This window comes from Pollachius pollachius (genome assembly GCF_949987615.1).
Source record: "Pollachius pollachius genome assembly, chromosome: 12".
Taxonomy (NCBI): Eukaryota; Metazoa; Chordata; class Actinopteri; order Gadiformes; family Gadidae; genus Pollachius; species Pollachius pollachius.
Window position 1 is genome coordinate 7555649 of NC_136945.1, and position 24758 is coordinate 7580406.

General features: G+C 42.0%; 3 protein-coding genes across 3 annotated transcripts in view; all 3 read left to right on the forward strand.

Annotated features, from left to right (window-relative positions):
- Positions 1-4957: 4957 nt before the first annotated feature.
- rpl29 (ribosomal protein L29) lies at positions 4958-6966 on the forward strand. The gene is made up of 4 exons (XM_079747487.1): positions 4958-4999; positions 5452-5503; positions 5627-5691; positions 6758-6966. The coding sequence occupies exons 2-4, from the start codon at positions 5467-5469 to the stop codon at positions 6884-6886; spliced, it is 231 nt and encodes a 76-aa protein (XP_079603613.1). The 5' UTR covers positions 4958-4999; positions 5452-5466; the 3' UTR covers positions 6887-6966.
- Positions 6967-7957: 991 nt separating this feature from the next.
- Positions 7958-24758, forward strand: part of iars1 (isoleucyl-tRNA synthetase 1) — a 39121-nt gene continuing 22320 nt past the window's right edge. The window contains exons 1-12 of the mRNA XM_079747446.1: positions 7958-7985; positions 8688-8811; positions 9197-9353; positions 9609-9728; positions 10259-10341; positions 10612-10729; positions 11966-12113; positions 14528-14615; positions 17667-17727; positions 17906-18001; positions 18843-18965; positions 22755-22846. Of these exons, the coding sequence (XP_079603572.1) occupies positions 8693-8811; positions 9197-9353; positions 9609-9728; positions 10259-10341; positions 10612-10729; positions 11966-12113; positions 14528-14615; positions 17667-17727; positions 17906-18001; positions 18843-18965; positions 22755-22846 (1205 nt within the window). The 5' untranslated portion in view covers positions 7958-7985; positions 8688-8692. The remainder of the gene's footprint in view (positions 7986-8687; positions 8812-9196; positions 9354-9608; positions 9729-10258; positions 10342-10611; positions 10730-11965; positions 12114-14527; positions 14616-17666; positions 17728-17905; positions 18002-18842; positions 18966-22754; positions 22847-24758) is intronic.
- LOC307083854 (vimentin) lies at positions 19720-20874 on the forward strand (the record flags this gene model as incomplete). The annotated part of the gene is made up of 1 exon (XM_079747869.1): positions 19720-20874. The coding sequence occupies one exon, from the start codon at positions 19720-19722 to the stop codon at positions 20872-20874; it is 1155 nt and encodes a 384-aa protein (XP_079603995.1).

Sequence of the window (24758 nt, forward strand, 5' to 3'; positions counted from 1 at the left end):
ATTTTCAAACCTGCTTGTAATGGCTGATCAGACTCACACCTGGTGGTATGATATGTCCCCTTTAAGTTAATTTTTTTTTCATTATTTCAGCTTTTAGAATTCCCAGTTTCCGTACAGCTGTTGTCATATTTCACAATCCATGATGTTGTATTATTGTTTTTAGAGTGAACCAGGTGTGCTTCGATGAAAGGATTTGTGTCTGTGTGGTTTGTGTGTGTGTGTGTGTGTGTGTGTGTATATAATGGAGTTTTGGGGTTTGTTCCTATGTGCAAGTGTGAGGGCCATCGGTACCAATACAGGGAGAGAGCGTGAGTCATGTGCCACCCATTCTCTCTCTTTCTCACTCTCTTCAATGCTCTCTCTCTCTGTCTCATCCCCTCTCTGTCTCATCCCACTCTGGCTCTTTCTCTTTCTTATGTCTCTCCCCTCCCCCAACTGCTGGCCCCCCAGCTGTGCATCAGGCACCTCAAGCTTTGGCCTTCCTTCACAAATGTCTTCAACACCCTCTTATGGACCAATCAGACAGAGCACTGCTCAGCATGCTCTGTCCTCCCCTGCTCACACTCATGAGCCAAAGCATCCAACATGATGACAGGCACACTCTCTTCTTCCCTCCTCTGCGCTCCCATTGGTTCATTCATTATGAAATAGGTATTGTCCTCACTTCTATTGCCAGAATGCAATGAAAGTAGGCCAGAAAGAACAAGAGAACATGTTTTGGACACACACACACACACACACACACACACACACACACACACACACACACACACACGCACACATCCTCATTGCATTCCTGTTAACATCAGCCTAGAGAGTAAAGAGTGGAGTGGTAGTGATTGAAAAGAAAAAAGAAATGCATTAATATATATATATATATATTGTTATAAATGCCTTGTCGTATTTTTGGGAAACAAATTGAGAAACAACTAATTTTCATCTGGTGTTGAAAGGTAGCAATCAAGGCGACTGCCTTGGCCTTTTTATTTAGCATATGTAGAGTGTGTGTGGATGATGGCTAGTTTAAGCAGCCTCACCTGGCCTGAATGAGACTGGTTGGACTCTGAGGCTGGCAGAGGCTGCAAACCTGTTGCACATTGAGCAATCAATGTGCAAAGGTTAAACAAGCCATCAGCACTCATACCAGGGGAGATCTCGTGCATGGCAAAATGGAGCCACATGGGCCTGCATCAATTGTCTGCAAACCTCAAAATAAACGGGTTCAAACATCATCACCCTGCGTCCTTGTTATGGAGGAGCCTTGTAAAAGCCACCTAGGTGGAGTTTGGCAGCCAGCTAGGTGGTGTGTAGCATGGCCATCGCTACACATATGCTATACTCATCTACACAGACATACTTTTTCATAGCTGAATTCTGGACAGTTCATATATAAACCTGTACCTGCTTATATACGGACCTCAGGTGTTTCCTAGACAGTACATTTTCTTTTGAGGTATAGTCCAACCAAGATGGCTAAAACATTAATATTTCTTATATCTTTAGTTGATTATTGTTTAAATTACCAAGCTAAACTGTGCGAATATAGTGAGAGTAATCAATTTATTATGTTATTCGTAGGTATGCTCCTGCTTTCCTTGATTACATAAGAAATATGGCGAGCGTAAGACCAGCTTTGGTAGAATTTAAAATCACAGCTGAAGGTGTTCAGTGAGGTCTGTGGTTCTTAGTTGATTTTGTGGGTTGATTACTCATGACTTGAACAACACATTTAATACACATTTCTGAATTGAAAAAATGTAGATGATTTCCAGCCGCAAATGGCAATTAAGGCTGGAGTATCCTGACTGAGAGGCTTTCCCTTTTGACTGATTAATCACCATGGCAACCCTCCTTGTAACCGCATGTGAAATTATACCCAAATGACCTACAGCTTCTCAGTGAGGAGGTACCTGCAACAGGAGAAATGCAGCTTTAAGTGGTGCGACGGCAAGGAGCGGGGACACTTACCCGCTGCTGCATGTTGGCGGCCTGCCCACAGCATGACAAGGAGAGCAGTGGGGCTTGGGACTTGCCAGGACCTCAGCCAGGTTCCTTGGGTCCACGAGGAGCGACAAAGAAGCCAGTTGGGATGCATTCCTGTTCATAGCCTTGGGCAAGGCTCTGTTTCCCTACACCCGAGGATTTGTTGTTTTGCGTTAAACTTGAAATATGTAACAGCCTTCTCACCTGTAGATTTTGAACTTTGCAGATATCTCTGTGGAGGCATTGCCATCTGTTAACTCTCTGCAGACGTTCTCTTTAGTGGCCACTGATCACAGCTGGCCCGGCGTGTCCTGGCTCTGGGTGGGAAAGCAGAGCGGAGCCCCCCGCATCGCCACAGCGTCAGGGTTCGAGTGCCTGTTTGTGGAGTGTGGTGTTTCAATGAAAAAGTATTTCAATTTACAGTGGCTATAGTTTTTACCTTTTTAAACACGTTTTAAAAATAATGTACTTGTCTGCTAATGGTTTGCGGCACACACACACACACACACACACACACACACACACACACACACACACACACACACACACACACACACACACGGAAATACACACTGCACTGCTGCCTACAGCTGTATTTACACACATTCTCTCCCCCCCCCCGTGATTCACAATTCCACCACTGTTATCATTCTAGCCTGAACCATGACTTGATACCACTACTACTTGATATCAGCTTTCATTGATATTCCTTTTCTGTTATCAAAGCAGAGACGCAATCAGCTGCCGCTATTCAGGAGGAGGAGGAGGAGGAGGAGGAGAGCGTGCTGCTCAAAGGAGAGATTTAAGATGAAAAGGATAGGGAGAGAGAGAGAGAGAGAAAGAGAGAGAGAGAGAGCAAGCAAAGCATGTAAATAGGGCTACTGTGGAAGGAGAGTCATAACAAACCGCCTAGCAAGACGAGAATGTCTAATGGACAGAAGAATAGCAATATGTGCTGAACGGAGGCGACGGATGAATGAAAAATGCATAGAGAGGATGAATGGCGAGAAATGGAGGGGTAGGGGGCAAGGAAGAGAGTGAACGAGCTCACACAGGAGGCAGCAGCATGTGAAGTGAACTCCTCTCCAGAGGGTCTGCATTACGTAACGGAGCTGCCACGGTGGTCCCATTCTGCCCATAGGTTTATCACAGCTGGCAACAGAGACACAGCTACCCTATACACTGGATTGGGCTCTACACACATTATCGTGCAGAACATCATAGACACTATGTAATGTGTGCAACATGCAATGTGTAAGCCATCGCTATAGCAATGAATCTGCACTCCTCCACCGCATTACCATGGGTTCACAATGCGTTGAGCGAATATCACTGGGACAGAGATAAATGGAGAAGGGGGGGAGAGGGGGGAACAGAGGAAGAGAGAGAGGAGAGGAGATGAGAGAGAGGAGAGAGGGAGAGAGGAGAGGAGAGTGAGAGAGATGAGAGAGGAGAGAGAGAGAGGGATGCCAGGGAAGACCATTGAGCTGATCTGCAGCTAAATATAGTCATATCTGTTGTCACAGGGCTAGGATTAATATTAAGAGAAACACAATTGCTGGCTGGATATATGGATGAATGCATGAAGATAGATGGAAATATATATATATATTTCGATAAATAGAAAGCTAGATGAATGATAGAGATATAGATAGATGGTTGGTAGGTAGATATATGGATACAGTATAGATAGATAGATAGATAGGTATAGATAGGTCGATAGATAGAAACATAGATTGATTGATGGATCGGGTGGTTGAATGGACGATTGATACATAAATCATTGTTTGTTTACTAAATGAATATATATTCAGATCATTAATTGCCTCTGGCTGAGCAGAGCAGAGAGCCACCGCGTGGATGGTGGAGCAGGGCTCTAAGTACAGGATGCTGCACGATTTCTTCTGCTTGAGCTGGAATTCACTCAAACAAAGATCAGAATAAAGGAGAAAAGAGAGAGGAGAGGAGAGGAGAGGAAGGGAGCGGAGAGGAGAGGAGTGGAGAGGAGAGTAGAGGAAGGGAGTGGAGAGGAGAGGAAGGGAGAGGAGAGGAGAGGAAGAGAGGGGAGAGGAGAGGAGCGGAGAGGAAGGGAGAGGAGAGGAAGGGAGAGGAGAGGAGAGGAGAGGAGAGGAGTGGAGGGGAGAGGAGAGGGATATGGCTACATTTAATTAACATGTGAAGAACAATATATTATCTCAGGACATGAAAGACCAAAAAGTACAAGAATATGAAGAAAAGGGATACATCAAAGTTCCACACAGGAGATGTGGAGGGACCAAAGAGCATATTCAAAGAAATTCAGTCAGAGAGAGAGAGAGAGAGAGAGAGAGAGAGAGAGAGAGAGAGAGAGAGAGAGATCAGTCACATGATAACATAATTTTTGAGGATCTTTGTTTTTACCACTGGCCGTTGCACAAGCTGTATATCATTTTACCATTCAGTTGTGAAGGTTTACTATGGGCTTAGCTGACCTCAAATCATATGAATGAACATTACAATGTTACAGCGCATATAAAGTAATCCTCAGTGATAGTGCTTATGCGTAGCCTGCCTCCATTCAAGTTTTAGCTAGTGAGTGTATTGTACTCGGTGTTAATCTGGACTATAGTCGATTGTAAAATGGAGATGCATGGCTTAAGTGTTCTCCTAAACAGAAGAACAGAGCTCCAAGAGCATATTGTTTGGAGCACAAGGTATTGGTGATAAATACACACTATAACTACTTTTTTTTAATAGCCTTCTACATTCATTATGGAATGAAATAGACCTATATGACCTAACTTAATTCTACTCATATCTACTTTGGAACAAAAAAAAGTTACGTGGGTACATAGCAACATCTGCTGGCCAGTGTGAAGTCTCGAATATATCATATGAAATAATATCCAATAGATGGCGCTGTCACTATTCAGGTCTGACTTGTATCTCAACCCTCGCCATCCTGTCAAGAGTGAATCCTCTTTTACATGTTCCGGTCGTGTGCTCTTTCTCTTCCGGTTCTCGCCGCGTACGTGTGGTATGTATTTATTTTTACACCCATATGAATTTTAAAATCTGAATCAATCCTTCTCCATTTCACGTATTTATCACGTATAGGTCGGGATTTATGATTACGTTCAAGAACGACAATTCACCAGTAGCAGTATTTGTTATGTTTGGCCGATACACTTGTTACACTTTGATTTCCTATTGTAGGATCAACCCCTGCAAAGCTTCACTACATAAAGCTTTGCATGAAACCGATTCATCGATGAATCGGTTTCAATTTGAATAAAACAAAATGATTTCACCAGGTGATTTGTTGCTTGTCAATTGTCATTCGTAGAGTAATGTGGCAATGTTTACTACTTAAGCACCCTCTGCTAACTAACGATAGCGTAGTAAAAAGTTGGCATGCATAACCCAATTCTAGTTGTTCACAATATGGGTAGTTTGATCTGCTCTGAATCTACAACTGTCTTTTAACAGATCCCCAGAGTAGAAATGGCGAAGTCAAAGAATCACACCTCCCACAACCAATGTAAGTACAACTACATTTCGGTGCTGCCAAAGAGGAATGCTGGACATGGTGTCAACTCGACAATGCCAACTGATGGCTCTGATACATATACGATGGATGATAATTTGTTTCTCATTCCTACAGCCCGCAAGGCCCATAGGAATGGCATCAGGAAGCCCAAAGCGGAGCGTTATGAATCATTGAAAGGGGTATGTACTACATAAATGGAATAGGGCAACCCTTATGTGACTTGCGATCAACCTTGCAATACTTGTCTGTTCTATTTAGATGGCACATTCACAATCGTAGGTCATATTGGATACCTGCACTCTCACTGTGATTTTGGATGACGGGAATTATTATCACTCTGTTAACTGTTATGGAAAGGAACTGAAGTTACTCTACATATCTTGCAACTTCAACAGCCAAATTCTCTTGCCATTTGTAGCTGCCTCATAGTGGCTGTGTGGAATAGGTTAACATGCATTGTGTCTGACATAAGAGGTTTTTCAAGGATGAACTTCAGTAAAGTTCATCATTGGATGCATGGACTATGATTATTTCTGGTGTGATTCTTAACAGAACCAAGCTATCAACCGATCCCATTAATTGCAGACTGCATTGCTTGGATTTGTGATCATTGTGGTCATACAACTGATTCATTTTAATTAACTTTAGTTGTCGTCCTATGAGGATAGTAAAACTCTGATGCATATGCCATCTATACCAATACTGTACACTTAAAAATACAAAAGATTATACAACCATTACCACTGCTTTAGTGCTGGAAAATGTGTAACTACAGGTATATTGTATTAAATTAACATGCATGATTTGCAATGTTTATCCACAATTGCCATTTACAAATACAATTCATAATGCAATGCTGAACTTGGATGTTTAGTCTTATGTGAATACTGATTTTGACCAGGCTTGAACCATGTCCTCACTTATCTGTGTTAACATAAGTTAATGACCTAAATACCCAGCTCATAGAATTTAAATCTGGTTTTCATACATTGCCAGATGGTTAATATTAAAAGTTTGATCATAAGAGGTTTTCAAGATTTGACTTGGCAGTGATGGCAATGAGCATGGCTTGCTGACGTTACCAAATGGTTTTATGTAAACCTTTATATATCCAGAAGAACTACATTGGTTCTGGTTTTATTGAAAAGCATGATAGTTAAACAGCAAAGGACATATTCATGAACAAGAAATTGCATTAAATGTTTGTCAAACCATCAATATAAATCAGACTTTTTATTGCTGCAGGTGGACACCAAGTTCCTGAGGAACATGCGCTTCGCCAAGAAGCACAACAAGAAGGGACTGAAGGCAGCGAGGAAGGCATTGGCCGTGGCTGCAGCAGCTGCCCCTGCAGTGGCCCCAGCAACCCAATAGACTGTTTACCAAGCCCATCCGTCTGTTAACGTTCCATAGACTGTTGTCACCACCGAATAAAGCTATGCCTTGTTAACAAATCGTTTCTTGATTGTTCATGTATAAAAAGGCCTTTGGCTGCTTAATGCGCTTCATGTATTTGGCCAATTGCTATAAGGAACAAGTACATGTCTAACAAGGCAACTTGCAGGGTCTTTATTGTGCAGGTGGGGAAGCGATTGGGACCATCACTCTTATAAATAGCAAGTAATGTGGGAAAAAGCCTTTGAACCCAATACATTCAAAGTCTGGTTAGAAAACCAACGCTGTTTCGATATTAAGGGATTTTACGTGGTAAGTAGTGATATGATTTGGAGAATGAATCAGAATTTGTTAATGAATAATGGTTATGAAACCATGGGCTTGTCATGGTACAACTTCAGAAATCTAGTTGCAAAAGAGGATGAAATTAATCAGGTCTAGTATATACAGGTATCTCAATAAATTAGAATATTGTGGAAAAGTTCATTAATTTCAATTCAAAAAGGGAAACTCGTTTCATTCCACCAGTGAAATAAATTAATCTTGTTTATGGCTTAAAGCTCATGGAAACCAAAGTTGTTTGTTGGAATATTTACACTGCAGTCTGTTTACCTTTTTAAGAATGTATTGCTTACTTTATTTTAATATTTTTGTTAAATACTGTGTCCTAACTCAGAATGTATCGTAACCCCAAGGCATTCAAATGTACTATAGAAAATAAATAAAATATAAATCAATGTTTCTATAGCATTAGCCAATGCAACATTTTCAAGGTTAGTGTTTCGGCTATTATTACCAAAAAAATATTATCTGACATGGAAGATGTAATTAAGTATTACATAAAAAAACATTTTTTTTCCTTCATTCAATGCCTTAATGATGTTGCTTTTTTATAACAATGTACGTGTGTTCTTTACATTACAAGACCGTGTAAAATCAAAGCCTAAGTATAAACCTTTTTTTAATTGAGGTGGATTTCACTCCGATTTCACTGGGTTTTACACACTTCCGCCCACGACACGAATCTATTGCATCATTTCCTTTTGTTACCATCTGTTGGCAGACAGGGATTGAACACGTGAGTAATATTGGAAGCAGTTAAAAGCTATATTGGTGTTAAATGTTGATGATACCTAGAAACGAATGTATTGTTTTGTGTCGATGTGAATGCAAGATTTCACAATCCTACTGAAAATGTTTATATCCAAGTCTTAAGTCCACATTTCCAGTTTACCGGTTAGCATAGGCTATAAGCTATCAACACGGAGGTGTCATGCGGAAAAGTGGCTTGTGTTGGACATACTTTTGTACCAAATTTCCAGCCAGCGATTGATTTATTATATTATTTTAGATGTCTAATCATTCTAGACTTTATTATGTGATGTGGAACAAGCTTATGTGCCCTATTCCTATATACGTGTGTTCTTTGGAAGAGATATATATATATATATATTTGGTATTGTTTAATGATGCAACCTGCTAGACTGTTCCGGATGACGACAAGCTACCAAATGTTCTGAAGAGGGTGACAGTTGGACTTGGGCTCGAACAGACATGTATACGTTTGGATTGTTTTTGCCCCATTGTTTACATTCGGTAACAATGGTATGTTTTTAAATGGTGTACTTTGACAGCCTGAGACATTCTGAACTGATGAAGTTGTCATTGGTCTATAGCTTATAATGTTAAGAAAATATATTCCCAGTTAATCAGTTTGTGAAACTACGTGTTCGTTTTCCCCCCACTCGTGTTGTTTATTTGTATCGTCGTCTTTGTATAGAAACCATGGTGGAGCGCGTCCCTGAGTCCATCAATTTCCCCTTTGAGGAGGAGAAGGTCCTCCAGTTTTGGAATGAAAAGGACTGCTTCCGTGAGTGCCTCAAACAGTCCAAGAATAGGCCCAGGTATGTCAAAAATAAATGATGTATTAAATAAATCTTCTAAACAGAAAAAAAAAACTGTAGATGATTCTCCAATTACTTTAGGGAATAAAGCACCGATTTCCACTCCTTTTTTAAATGTAACTCATTCACAAATCTTTTTCCTCCTCCCCTTTGGTTGTGAAATATAAATATGTTTTTTACCTTTCTTATATACTAAGTAATTGTATGTCAAATAACAAACAAAATATGTTTTTGAATATTATTACCAGGCATGAAGTTGAAAGTACTTCAGTATTTATGTCACATTGTCCTTATAAGCTTATCTATTACCTTTGGTCATTTCTATCAACTCTTTCAATGTTGTGCATTTTTTTTTTAACCACTTTTATTTCTGTCTGCTGAACAGGTACACCTTCTATGATGGCCCTCCTTTTGCCACGGGTCTACCCCATTATGGGCACATCTTGGCTGGAACCATCAAGGACATTGTGACCCGCTTTGCCCACCAGAATGGCTTCCACGTGGACAGACGTTTTGGTTGGGATTGTCATGGTCTGCCTGTGGTAAGATGCAACGCTATTGCATTTTCTTAAAGTTGTTTCTGACACAAACGGAACTGAGCGTAAATGCATTTCCATGTCAGCTGATGCTCCACAATCTATATATTTTTTGATATTGATTGCAGCATGCTTTGATTTTTTTCACTTGGAAATCACTTTGGAGAAATACTAAATATGAATCGATGTAACCAAAGTATTTGACCAATGTGCTATTTTGCTGTCTTATCTTTGTATTGTCTACCTTTTGTGTTCCTGCAGGAGTACGAGATTGACAAAGCATTAGGGATTAAAGGGCCTGAGGATGTCGCCAAGATGGGTATCGCTGAGTACAACAAACAGTGCAGAAATATTGTGATGAGATACGCCACTGAATGGGAAGTAAGTGACCAAAGTTCCCATTTGATATTGCTGCAATGTTGCATGCAGATGTTGCTTCTTGAATGCCACCAAAACTTCCTTACTTACTAAAATTGTCTGAACTGGACTTTAAAAATGATGTTCCCCTGCTACTTCACAACATCAAATAACTATGTTTTTGGTCATTGTTTTGATTGTTAGATTCCTAGCTTTATATATTATATATTATTGTTTAGCTACACACATACTAGCCTTGTGTGTGGCTAAACAAACAATGGGCCTTGCAACCCCTTCAGATAGACCATCAGTTTATTTAGTTAACAATCAACTGTCTGCCTCAACCAAAGGGCTATGTTTCAAACAAATCTCACCGAAACTGGCTATACTTTAAGCTTTGAATAGCCACTATATAACAATGATGATTATCTTATTCTGTGTTGACAATGTTGGCAGGTGCGGCCCTTGGTTGTCTTTTTATGATATGATGGTAGATAATTCAGATAAGTCTATTTTTAATATGTTTAACTGTTTTATTGTCATTCATTTTTCAGACTTCTGTGCGGAGGATGGGCAGATGGATCGACTTTGAAAATGACTACAAGACTCTATACCCTTCGTTCATGGAAACTGTATGGTCCGTCCAGTTGCTTTGCCTTTAAAGTGTTATAGCATTAAGATATTTTGTGTAAATATATGATCATTCATTTTTTCCTGACCTTTAATCCAAATATATATTAATACATTGGATTGAACCGTCTTATTTTCCTAGTGAACTAGTAATAACTATTTATTCGAAACGTACTGCAGTATTTTTGATTTTCTGTGCTTCCTGGGCTTTCCCCTTTTTCTGTGTATGTGTGTGTCCATATATTCATACTTTACTGTGGTCTTTATCGCCTTGCAGGTGGGTGTTCAAGCAGCTGTATGACAAGGGTCTAGTGTACAGGGGTGTGAAGGTTATGCCCTTCTCAACCGCCTGCAACACTCCTCTCTCCAACTTTGAGTCTCATCAGAACTACAAGGTACAGCACAAAATCATCAGATCATATTCAGGATCTTAACATTATCCAGAAGTCACGGCTCTTATTAAGATCCGTTGTTTAAGGCCCTGATACACTAATATCAAACCGAAATCGTAATGTTCTAGGGTTGGGTTTTTAGTTATACTGCTGCGATTTGTGAGCTGATGCTGGTTCAATTTAATGCAAGTCAACTGTACTGGGATTCGTCATTGTGACAGGTTCAGGCACAATAAATTCAGCCTATTGCTTACATGAGCTTCTTGTATTAATGCTAATCATAATTTGTGTTGTCTTAGTAATATGCAGCATATAGCATTTATAATGATAATAATAATATTGTTTGTTTTAGAGACAGCGCTGCACAGTTGGCAGACAAAGCGAAAGTGTGATAGTTTGTGAAATAGAGGGGTCCAACTCCCATTGCAACATGTACATTCAAGTTCCGGTCGACCATGTCTATTATTCTTTAGTTGTTCTTTAGGATGTTCCAAAAAAAACGATGGCAAAAGCATAGCTGTCCGGCATGTTTTTTTTCAGCTACAGTCATTTTTTTAGATTGCTATTTGCGTCAGTTATGATTTTGAGAATCATGATTGGGTTGTTGGGGATACCGGTTAATGTATGGTTTGCTGTGTTGACAAAATCGTTGCCTTCCACACACTTAAAGACGAAAACGGTTTAATATATATTCATTGATCGTTAAGTGTGAAGGCTCTTCTGTTTTCCAAACAAATCTTCTAGTGTGTGCCTGGCATAATGCCACAAGTTCCACTTGTCAGCAAGTGGTGCGCTGTTGATTTATACCGGTACAATCCGGTGTTTAACTAATTATCTAACCGGTTTGGAAAATGTTATACCCTCCCAACACTAGCATGTTTGCATAGCCTGCCAAACTGCTGTCAAATACAGCGATTTCAGCAGGGTATAATATAGTCACTGCGATGTGTGTGCTGTTAGCATAATAAGGCCAGGAGATTCCTACCATCTCCGATGCCTTGTAGTCCCAGTTTGAGCGTCATTTAAATCTCTGATTGAGCAGTCGTAAAAATGTGCGTAATCCCTCTCAATCTTAGCAAGTCTTGCTTTGAACGGGTTCATCTTGAACAAGTCATTATGTGTTTAGATTTCTCTTATATCTCTCTTATTTTGAGCCGCTAATCTCCTTTTAAGTATCGGGGACATCGAATAGTGTGAGTACGCACATCTTTTTAAAATATGATCATTCTTACATGGCAGGATGTCCAAGACCCATCTGTGATTGTCAGCTTCCCCCTGTTGGAGGATGAGAATGTGTCTTTGATCGCCTGGACAACAACTCCCTGGACACTGCCAAGCAACCTCGCCCTTTGTGTCAATGCCGAGTTCCAATACGTTAAGGTCAAAGGTGAGTGTAAAGCTTTGCTTTGTTAGCAAAATTTCAGTTCTCAAGCCTTGAATTATCGCGTTGACTGGCTGTCAGAAAGGCTTATCTTGCTGAGAATAAGACTGTCAGCAGAGAGATGTGTTTCTTTAAAAGATCGATCCCATTAAACACATCCGCCAAACCACTTTCAAGGTGTATTAGAAATCGTTATGATAGTCAAGTATGATAGTCAAGCAAAACAACACAATTGTTTTTCTTTCTGAATTCTTGTACTGAATAGATTGGATAGAACACAACTATGAGACGTAGTCAGAAATCCATTCTGCATGCAACAATTCAGCATTCAACAATTCACGCGAATCGATTGCTCGATTTGCGTAATCGAGCAATCGCGCACAAAATACATTTCAAAGTAGACCGGCCCACTTCCTGATCTTCCCGATCTCCAGTCCCTGCTGCAGAGCGAAATCAGATCGCCGGCACAACGGGCTGGGGGTCTAACACCGTAATATATATAAACTATAACCGCATTTCACATTAATCGCAAATATCCTGCTGCTTCGGGTTCTCCTTTGTAGGCGCGATGAGAGGAGGCGCGGGCGAATCCGCTGTCAGTGCGTGTGCATGTATCAGTGATGCGCGGGTGTATCCAATAAGTGGTAGTGTACCCGCGCACCACGTATGCGCGCTTGTCTCTGTGTACGTGTGTGAACGAGAATGACTGGGCGAAAGAGTGCTATGCGGAGATGAATGAACGTAACCATATTTATATTTCAAAATCGCATAAAAAAACAGAATCAAATTGTGGCGCTCGGTGTTCATTCTGTGGCGCTGCGCCACACATTGGTCCATGTATGGGAAACACTGCCATTTTCTTAGTCTTTAATAATAAGCCTGCCATGTCCTTTTCCAGAGGTGGAATGATCGTACACATTATTGAATTGGACTGCTCTCTTGTGGACTATAGACTGGCCCATCAATGTTGGCTCCTTTCTAATTTGGAAACCAGAAAATGGAAAGATTGAACAAAAAGATGGTCGGTTGGGGGGTAGTATTATCCAGTGGTATTGATTATAGTAATTTTTGTAATCTTCTCAGTAGCTCAAGTGTGTGTGTATGGACAAAAGCATATGTTCATGCATGTGCAGAATGATTGATGCATGCAAATGGGGTCAGTCGGTAAAAAGAAACCTTGGCCTTGTTATATTTAACAAAAATCCTCCAGAGGTTGCTGGTGTTTTGTCCTCTTGTATTTTTGCTTCCCAGTTGAGAGGAAGTGGTAAGTTTATAAAAGAATGACCCAGATTCCCCTGTTGCCGTTCGTCCTGTCCTCCAGGGGGCAGTGTTGAAGCACAGTTGGAAGCACCACGCCTCAATAGCACAGGCTTGGCCGTACTGCATGAGAGGCAGCCCCAGAATACTAATGGGTGTGTTTTAGCTTGTCATCTTGATTCCTCTCTCTCCGTCTCATTTTAATCTACTGTCTCTAACACGCCATCAAACTCTATTTATCTTGTTTTCCTTTCTTTCTTCATCCCCTGCACTCCCTGTTTCTTCTGCTCGATATTATTTGTGACTTTTTCCATCCCCTCAGCGTCACTCCATCCCTCTCCCTGGCTTTATTTTTTGAGCAAGCCTGTCAACTGAAATGGAACGAAGCTGTGCCATCACATGTCCAAGCATCGATCGTAATGGACGTCTTCTATTGATGCGGCACCTCACCATATCTTTCTGTGGAGCTCTTCTTTTTCTCATCCACTCGGTTTCACCTGCTTACTGCGTGTCCTTGTCTCCTGTTACCGTTCAGCCAGCTACTCTCGGGCCCACTTCTTTTAACTCTCTTGCCTTACTTTTGTGTTTTGTTTCACAATGCATCTCACCGTGTGGGTATTTAATGGCTCTATAATGTGTCCAATAGTCCAAAAGCATTCAGCATCAGCTGTCTGATTTGTGTCGGGCGCCGTCCAAGCGGGTGCAGGCGCCTCCCTCTGCATTCAAACGCGGATTACTCCGTTTAACAGCCCGGGCGTTGGCACAGGTGCACGGGAACTCGACTGCCATTATTCTCCCATTTGAACAGGTGCACTTGAGCTGATCTTGGAACAGTGCTTGCCCACTAGTAACACAAAGAGGAATTGTGAAATCCAGTTCAACAACCCCTAAAAAGTCCCCCCCGAGCCAATGTGATACAGCAGTTATAAAACAGACAATCCATCTACGGAGTTGGCAGGCAAACTTGTGTTGTTTTCTTGGAAGTTTTGTTGACCTAGTGAAGCTGAAAGGCAGATCAAGGCCAGCTCATTAGTGGTGACTGGAGATGTTGCTGGTTCGAAGTGGACTCTGAAGCCCCGTTGATGTCTCACAAATGGCCCCTGCCTCAGGTTTCCTCACTCAGCTCTGTCAGTGGTCTGATCTGTTCTAACGCACCTTTCCAGACAATACCAACGAGAAGATCTACATCATGATGGAGGCCAGGCTTGGCGCGCTGTTCAAGGCAGAGGCGGAGTACACCCTGTTGGACAAGTGAGTACTAAACCCGCAATCGACTTCAAGTAGAACAGCATGGTCTATGGTGGCTATGGTAAAAAAAAGATAAAGAATCCAATGAATGATGGCCCTAATAGACCGTGCTCTGATTTCTTAGAAACGTGATGAATACAAGTGTATCCCCCGCTCAAGAGAAACAGGCTCATGAGGCATGTTGCCATTACAAGTAACTTACTTCTGTCATGGCTCAAGACGGTGACCAAAATGGTCGCGTTTGCCACTACTTATAGTGGTTCTCTCCAAACAATGTAATTGGGGCGACGCGCCACCGTGTTTGTCTGTTTTGCGAAAGCGAAACAGACAAGCACGGCAGTTATAGTTGTTATAGTTGACGTATTTTTTTCACATTTAAATCCTGAAACTGTTCAACTGGTGAGAACATAAGTGCTGTGTGGAGGAAGTCAGTGGCTTTCGCATCCACTTTTGGAAGATCCGAAAGCACTTAACATTTACGGCAGAGCTTCGATGTTAAGCGAGGCGATTCAATTATATCACTTGTTAACATGTAAGTGTACATGATCCCAGTGTTTCAGCTCGAATTTGAACACTATGAGATTAAAGAAAAGTGTTTTTGGCTGAGAGTTTAAGAAAGGAGGGGGGGAACATGTTTTTTATCATGGTTATGTCCCATGTGTCTTTGTGATCTATGTAACACTTTAGTGACCAAACGTTATATATTGGTGTGCTAACTTCATGAGACAATTTACCACAAACAGATTTTGGTTTCACCACCCCTTTAACAGATTTGGTGCTCGTTCAGTATTTTGAAACAAGCCCCCTCATCTGCATCTTGGCAGGGCTGCGTGAGGACTCACCAAATTATTTGTAAGCAAATGTAGTCCAAGTTCATGGGTCCAAGCTGGAGCTGAAGCTGAAGCTGAAATAAATACAATTGTCAAGTGATCAGAAGACCATGGTAGGGCAGTGATGTAAGGAGTGGGTGTGAAGTGAAACCTTTTGTGCGTTCAAACAGAATAACCATTAAGTATATTGTCAAACATGTATTTGACATAGATGTTTAATAAGGCCAACTTTTGTTGGGAATGTTTTACACATTATATAACTAGGATGATTTTCTATGATACCATTTTTGGAGGTTGTTTGTGATGTGCTCATTGTTTGTTTGGTCCAAATAATTAGGGGCAAGCCTTGACCATGTACGATGCCATACAAACTTTAAAATCGACCAAAAATAACTGGTTGACACAAGAACCTAACGCAAGTTGATAGGGAAAAATTCGATGAAATTTCCCCAGACATTGTCATCATTTGAATGTAACGTGATTGTTTTCGCTCTACTGCCTTCGTTTCATAGTACATTAGCGAGCTAAGCATTTTTACTTCTTAATATATTTAATGCAATGCCACTTAATGGGTGTTTCCATGATCCACTATTGGTATAAAATAATCAGCTCAATGGTGCGAACAGCGTCGACACGACCCTCTCTCATTGGTGCTGGCATAGATAGAACTGGAATTGAAGAGAATCAATTGAACATTTAAATGGCCAACGATACTTTCTCTGTTTCTCCATCCATTGATCCTGTGTCCCGCCCTGCTGTCTGCAATCTCGCGTTGCCAGTAATATTGCTTGTGTATCGTTTTTATTTTTTGGTTATGGTCCACTGACAGAAATCACCGGATGTTTGCTTGAGTTGTTGTAAAATCAAAGGACCAAATTTTTAATGCTTTCTACTGAAATGTTATTCCGTCATGTTATCCAATATTAATGTTATTTTAATATATCAGCAATTTGGTCAACGCTTATTCGATTCTTTGCTTATTTAAGTAGCGCAACACCTTAGGAAGAGAAGGGCCATACTAAATATCTAAGATATAAGAATTGGTATTGCACAGACATGGCATTGTAAGAGGATGAATATGTAACTAGTATTGGCTCACAGGCAGTCATGACCCATGTAAGGCTGCTCTAATGATAAAACTTCTGAAGTCATCTACCAATTATGTGATGGAAGAAGTTTGAGAAACCAATCCAGAAGGGCTTTCCTCGTCTTCTTCTTTTGGCCAGCTTCACTCGGATTCAACATGCCTGCTACTGTGGACATCAGTATCTTTTATTTTCTCAGGGGTTGACTTTGAAATACATCCCGGCCGTCTTCCTCGCACTGCTCAGTGTTTTAATTATCTATTGCACAGCATAACACAGGGTTATTCTGAACACTGACATTTTTAGGACATGGCAAATAAGTAGTAGGCATGGAAAAATAATGGATATTTTTTTATTAGTTTAAATAAGGATTAAAAAAACAATGGCAGGAATAACCAAAATATTCATAACAGTAATGCAAACACTAGCAGCAGTTATGTGGGGGAATATGCACTTGGGTTGTCTGGCAACCGTAAGGTTGCTGGTTCGATCCCCGGCTGATCCTAGCAGAGTGTCGATGTCCCTGAGCAAGACTTCTAACCCTCACTGCTCCCGATGAGCCAGCTGTCGCCTTGCATGGCTGAAACCGCCGGCAGTGGATAGATGTGTGTGTGTGAACGGGTCAATGTAATGCTAATAATTGTTCTTTAAGTGACTGGGAGGAAATAAAGTGTGTGATTCTGCTAGTCCGTGCCTTGGTATTCCAGGAACAAGCTTGGTTCCACAGCATGGAGGGAGAAATTGAGCCAGCGACAGGAATCTTCTTTTTTTTTTTGCTTCCTCTAGTTCCACTGGGATGTAAATCACATTGTCCATACATCAGCTCAGAGGACTTTGGTCCTTCGAGCTGATTGCATGAAGTAGTGGGGGAATGCAGAGAGATAAAGTGCACTTTGATGAGGTATTTTGTCTTTTGGGAAAAATAAAACTTAGAATGGCTTCCACTGTCCTCACTAAATAAGGGACTTAACATTCTTTAGCATATTGTCTCCACTGCGCCCGATAGGCGTGCTTAACATCAGTTGGTATAGTGGCTCATATACTGATGCAAATCCCCTTTCCTTTGGTGACAATGCACAGATTAATCTCTAAGTGACGGGAAATTGCTGAATTAATTAATTTTTCTATTTGTGCTTCAGATTCCCTGGCAAGGCGCTGAAAGGAAAGAAATACAAACCTCTATTTCCCTACTTTGCTGCGGTATGTACACTTATTTTTACAGACCAATATCAATTTCTCCCTTTGCTCTTCAGTCTTAACACCAAACGATTCTCCCTCCTCTCACGTTTTGTTTCATCAACCCATTGTAATCTATGATGGCCTCATCATCTCGCTTACCTCACCATTCATGCCGTTGGTCTGTGCTTTCTCACGGCAGTGTGGCGAGTCCGGCGCCTTCCAGGTGGTGACTGATAACTACGTCAGGGAGGAGGAGGGCACAGGAGTGGTCCACCAGGCCCCGTACTTTGGAGCTGTGAGTGCTGTCCCTATCCCTCTCTCCTCTGCTTATTTCTCCTCCATCATCGCATTCCCGCCACCACAAAATGACCCCTGTTTTTGTACAAAAATGCTGTTCCAAGCATGAATTTGTCTCATAATGGTTATATAACGAGGAGAATTCGACAGCGGAAATGTCTACTGATGGTATTTCTTCACTTGTTATGTATTTTGAAATGGTACAGTTGCTTGCTATCCAAGACCAACATGCGACAAGAAATATGCTTTCAAAAATCCTTGTACATTTGTTATGGTGCTCTGCAATGGTGTATTGATTTGATGCACACTGTTACTGGTGTTATTTAATTCTAGGTCTTGAAGTCTGTGTTGATACTCTTTTGGGTTATTTCTATTTTTTTCCCCTTTGCTAAGATAAGAATTGTATCCATAGGGCTATTTGTCTTTTTCTTTATACCTTTATCTCTCTCCCTCTGTCTCTCTCCCTCGGTCTCTGGAAAGTTGTTAAGCTAATCCTGTCACTGATACTTCAACCTCTCTTAACTTAATTTGCATGTACTAGTGTTGGATTTGGAGCTCTGCCTGTGATACAATGATCCTATTCTCATTGGGTTGGTGGCTAGCAAATTTCTAAATACTGTAGCTAATGCCTTTTTGTTAGTTGAATCAATCAGCTCAAGGCCAATAATGTTCTGTGACACATACGTTTAACAACCAAATATGAATATTTAACCAGATTCAAAATAGGAGTTTCACTATCTAACATGAATTGATGGACGTCTTATTCAGAACTAACATTTAAAACCAACATGATTGTAATTGCATTTGATGTTTTGCCATCTATATTTTCTCCTGTATAGGATGATTACCGGGTGTGCATGGAGTACAAAATCATCCAGAGAGACCAAGTGCCCATCTGCCCTGTCGACGCCTCTGGCTGCTTCACATCTGAGGTGGTTGACTTTGCCGGACAGTATGTCAAGGTAAGTGGCCTGGCACAAATGTGCGCTGTGTTTGTGACATGTTTGCAGACAACATGATATTTATTGACGAGGTCCACCCACTCTTGATATTCCATCGGTGAAAGATGTTTTATTTTCAGAATGTCTCTTACTCTTTGAGAGTTGGTTTGGGTTTGACCCCTTTTTAAACCTTTGTATGCAGTTATTGGTTTGGTACGCAACATTTCATTATTATGCATTGAGTGTTGCTAAGGGATGTGCCACAGTTGCATCTTGAAGTTGAATTGGAAAAAGCGCTGTCAAAGCACATTGTCAGTGTTTAACAATGATGTGATGGCCCCCTTCTTCCCTCACACACCCAACTCCTCCGCTGCCCAGGGAGATCAGTGAGTGTAATATAGCGGCCCTACATTCTCTGATCACTATTTCATACCCGGGTGCAAATGCCAAGAGCTGAACTTCACCCATGATATTATCGCTAGCAGGGAAACGTTAGCTAATAAAGAGCTCAGTGGTACAGTACTCTCCATGTCTGTCATAATCTGCATTTGAAATATGCCAAAGCCAAGCACGGGTTTCAAGTCTATCTGAGAAATTCTGTTGCACTTCATAAAACCCCCCTGGGTGTTCTGCCAGCGCGTCAGTCGCACTGTGGACCCGGCAGAAAGCCATCAATCAAGCGAGCGAACCGAGAGCACCACTAGGCAGTCTTCTCAAAGCCGAACAACAAAAGCCAGAGTTTTCATCACACACGGTTTATCTCGGCACTTCCAGCATGAGGGCCACGTCTTACTCCCAGAGGAGCCTGCAGGTCAGCGGCTCCAACAGCCGGGTGCGGGTCCAGAGCCCGTCCCCGGCCCGTTGCCGCGGCACCTCCTACGACAGCCGAGGACGCTCGGGGTTCCAGGGCCAGGCCCAGGCCATCGAGCTGGGCACAGAGATGCACCAGCAGCATGCCGACGAGAAGGAGGAGATGCAGGAGCTGAACACCAGGTTCGCCGGATACATTGAGAAAGTCCAGGCCCTGGAGCACAGGAACGCCTCCCTCCAAGCCGAGCTGGGCGCCCTCCAGGGCCGCTACAAAGGGGGCCCCGTGGGCATCGGGGAGGAGTACGAGCTCCGGTTCAAGGAGGTGCGGGAGCTGATCGAGTCCCTGACCAACGAGAAAGGCGCGGCCGACATCGAGCGCGGCTACATCGCGGAGGAGGTGGAGGTGTGGCGCCTCAAGCTGGAGGAGGAGCTGGCGCTCAAGGAGGAGGCCGAGATGATCCTGCGGGAGTTCCGGCAGGACGTGGATGACGCCACTCTCCAGAAGGCGGAGCTGGAGAGACGCGTGGAGCAGTTGGTCGCCGAGATCGAGTTCCTCAAGAAGCTTCACGACGAAGAGGTGGCCGACCTCATGAAGCAGATCGAGGAGTCCAAGGTCTCCGTGGAGCAGGACGGCGACCGACCAGACCTGGCCGCATACCTGCGCAACATGCGCGCCGAGATCGAGTCGGTGGCCGCCCGCAACGTCCAAGAGGCGGAGAAGTGGTACAAGGGCAAGTTTGACACGCTCAAAGTGCACGCCAGCAAGAACGAAGAGCAGATGAACGCCATGAAGAACGACATCGCCACGTACAGCACCCAGGTGACCGAGCTGCAGAACCAGATCGACGGGGTGAGGGCTCGCAACGCGTCCCTGGAGCAGCAGCTGGACGATATGGAGATGGCTCACATGGACAAAGTGAACGCCCTCGAGGCGGTCATCGCCCAGCTGGAAGCCCAGCTCTGTGAGACCAAGCTGGAGATGACCAAGTACCTGCAGGACTACAAGGACCTGCTGCACATTAAGCTGAGGCTGGACGCCGAGATCGCCACCTACAGGAAGCTCCTGGAAGGAGAGGAGAGCAGGCTCGGTCTCAAAGCTGACCCAGCAGCAGGGATCTGAAGGCCTCTAAAGGTCTTGTAGTATTTGGATGAGACCACCAGGAAAGAGATGGCACTGCTGTTTTTGAGCAACCATAGTCTTCCTCACCCATCGCAACGTCCTACCATCATACCAAGCCATATATGAAGAATGTCTTTCTGCTCTCCCCATGGAACATAGTATGGTTCCCCTCACAGCCCTATCTTTCTGCCTTGCATACCTAAACTATCTCCACATCCTCACTTACAACCCCGTCCATATTTTTTTGTTTTTAGCAGAACACATGTCTTTGCAATCTGTTTATCTATGGTGTAGTTTTGTCTTGCCAACCAGACCTTCCATAGTTCTTTACCTCTTTCTTTGCAATCTTAATGTCCTTAGTGTCCTTTTAAAAATGGATTGTGGATTGTTCTGACATTCCTCATCACGTCCCTATATAACGGGAACCTCCATCCCAAATGGAGTCAACATCTCCAACCTGTTTCACTGGGTTTCATACCACCCGTCTGAGGATTAACCCCCCCTCTTGTGTCTGATCTGGTAACTGTTTAAAAAGTGTTTTTAACTGCTCAATAAAGCTTGACGTGAGTGCATTCTAAAACACGTTTATTGGCCTATTTTTGTTTGCCTGAAGTGAACTGTTGCCACAGTGTCCTTTATATCCAGCTGTCCTTCCTCAAAGCACTTTTATTTACAGCACCTGCTTTGAAATTTTAATACAAATTGTAGTTAGAGTAACGCTAGAAGTAAGTCTACTTTTGTATAAATGAATGCAGTCGTTTTATCCTTCATAGCATTCAATTTAAATCAAATTGTGTTTGTAAAGCCCTTAATCACAGTTAGTCTCAAAGGGCTTAACAGGCCATATATTTATGACACCCCCCTAATCCTAGCCGCCCCAGAGGGCAAGAAATATCTCCCTTAAATTAGCATGGAGGAAATCTGGAAAATGAACACAGAGTGGGGTATCACTCCTCCAAGGGATAGTTAGGATTGCAATGGGTACCATAATCGGCATGCCTAGTAATACAAACAAACATTTTAACTAATTTAGTTAAAGATACATGTTACATGTTGATACATGTTGATACATGTTGTCTACGGTGATGGGGTGCTGCATTTCTTGTGCCTGTTTGAACCAGCACTAGTCTGCACGATGAATGGCACCTTACCACAGCAGACAAACAAGGTACAATGATGTCACTCTGGTATGTTCTCAATATATTTGACACAGAGTGGAAAATATTTATTTGTTACTGGTGACTACGGCTAATGACTCTCGTGGCAACACCCTGCAAATAAGTTACACTTTTGGCATAAATGATTGAGTGACAGTTATTAAGTTGGCTTTGCTTCCTCTTGTTTGACCCTCTGATGCCCTGGGTGCGCAATTCTAGACAATGACGCGCGCTCATTCCCTGGCCCAACTCAAGAAAGGCATCAGTCAACCCTAATGGGTTTCAACAAGGCAGGGTCCAGGGCAGGCAAAAACATGGTTGAGGCATATCTTTTTTAACGACCGGTAAACAAATTGCTGAGCTCTGCCCTGGAGATAATCATTTTATACTTATTTTATACGGTAAACCAGTGGAAGTCGGCTCAACCTGACTGTTAATTAAAAAATAATGTGAACATGCTAGGAAAAGGAACATTGAAAAGTTAAGAGAATTGTTGAGTTGTGTTCAATGCTTTTGAACAGGAAGTGGGTTACTTTATGTAAATGCCCTGTGTCTCTCAAAATGTCTATTGTTAAGTCAAATTTGCCATGGCTAAACTATCACGTTTTCACAGGGATTTAATTGTTTAATAGTAAAGTCTGTATAATTTGAATGCCATTTTTGTGGGAAGGATTCTGTAGATATGTTTCTTTAAGGCTGTTTGTCTGTGTCTTGTGTCTGTAGGAAGCTGACAAGCACATCATCAAGTTGCTGAAGGAAACTGGCCGCATGGTCAACGCCAGCTCCTTCAAGCATAGCTACCCTTTCTGCTGGAGGTAAGAATGTCTGCCTGTTTATCACTTCTTCATAATAATAACAATATTATGACTATTTTATATTCATTAAAAATAGTAATCAAAACCATGTATTGTCAGTTTATTGCAATAATAAAATACAGCAAACAAAAAAGGCAATCAAATCAGTTAATAGGAGAGCAGAGTGTGGATTGGTGGAGGAGAGATCACTGTAGTGCCGCACACGTTCAGGGGCTTTGCTAAATGATGTGTCAGAACAGCATTCACGCTGTTTCGTAGAAAATGTACCTGAATTAATCAATTCCAGGAATGGGGATTGCAACATAGGTTATATAAAAAAAATGATTGAACGGGTGGCAGAAATAAATGGTGTGTGTCATAGTTTACCTACAAATCAACATTTGAAGGATCACCAATATTTTCTTTCGTCCGTTATAACACACTTATTATTTAAAGTTTTCTAAACATCTCTGCTGCTGGAGTTGATGGGTTTTAATAATGAATGCCTGCTTACATCTCATAGCACACACATTGATGCAGCCTCACTTCTAGAGGCCACAAGCAGATTAATTGTCTGTGGTTGGTCACATTAGTGTTCAATTTGACAGGAGTGAAATTGAAGCATGAGAGTCCCAGTCGGCATCCTCATCATCATCATCATGCAATTCAATCATACACCCAATGAGATTCAGCTAGGGATAAGGGAGTGCTGGGTTTCCGTGTAAACATAACTGTGGCAGAGGTGATCCTGAAATTACTGCTAATGGCCGCGGCAGAATTTCTGCCGTCTTAATGTGGTATGATTGGTATTCCAAAAGTCTCCTCATTCCTTTCAATGAGCTTGCGGTATGGAACTCAAGCTATGCAAAATATTCCTGTTGGAACAGTTCACTGAATCCACAAATACTGTAATGAGAGATTATTCTAAGGTCTTCTCCCTTTTGGTGGCATTGGTCCATTGTGACGGTTAAGCATGGAAGGTCAGCTTCGTTTTGACACAGATGCATACAGAAAAAAACCCTTACACAATTGAAGCAAGCCCATCTCAAGCTTAATTTGCAAGGACGTTCCGTGTGCACAAACACAGACCAGATTTTGTTCTGCATGTGAGACCTCAAATAGATTAATTGACCTCAGCAAATATTTGGAGGAATTCTCTTTGGGCCTTGGATTAATTATAAACCCACCCATTTTCTTCAAGAAGAAATGTGATTATGTGTTTAGGAAACCTGAACATACTCCGTTTCCCACAATCCCCTGATAAATTATGTAAAAATCCTTGGTGTGATTGAGTTTTCCTCATCTAAAATTTGCATATATGTAAATGTATATTTTTAAAAATAATTTTCGGGTGAGCAATTGGTGGACATACACCTAGCCACTTTAAATACTGCCAGTGTGTTTGTTCACTGCAAAATAGTGTCTTAAGCTCCAGGGTTTTGAAAATATGTTGGTTGAAGGTGGTTAAATTTAGCCACTCTTCTAAAGAGTCTTTGGATAAGATGCTGCATCTCTCTATGACCAGAGGCATTGTGCTGTAAATAACACTTTTCCATAAAAGGATGGGCATACCGAGATACCATTTCCCTCTCGCGATAAATGGATTCTTAAATGCATTTCGTATCTTGTGTAAAGCAGGTGCCTTACTTGAATATGTTAAATTGCAAAAGTGTGCCGTTTGTACCCAATCTCGTTACTCATCGTTAATTCTCCACCGAATATAACACGTTACCTAAAATACAGTTTAATGAAGGATTAATCTCATTCTGAATGTACTGCCGACAATGCCTCATAGTGATCTTCATGTGATGCACCACTGCATGTAGGTGAATGTGTCCCCCTAATGTAATAACAGAATGCTATACCTGTTGATTTTCTTCTTTTCCTATGTCCTCCATCTGTAGGCTAGACCGTGATAGCTACTAGAGGCCTT

What these genes read in the sequence shown, in the direction of transcription:
- rpl29 (XM_079747487.1), top strand. Translation starts at nt 5,467, where the DNA reads ATGGCGAAGTCAAAGAATCACACCTCCCACAACCAAT. An exon ending in TCACACCTCCCACAACCAAT is followed by an intron (nt 5,504 to 5,626) that starts GTAAGTACAACT and finishes TCATTCCTACAG; the next exon opens with CCCGCAAGGCCCATAGGAAT. An exon ending in GTTATGAATCATTGAAAGGG is followed by an intron (nt 5,692 to 6,757) that starts GTATGTACTACA and finishes TTATTGCTGCAG; the next exon opens with GTGGACACCAAGTTCCTGAG.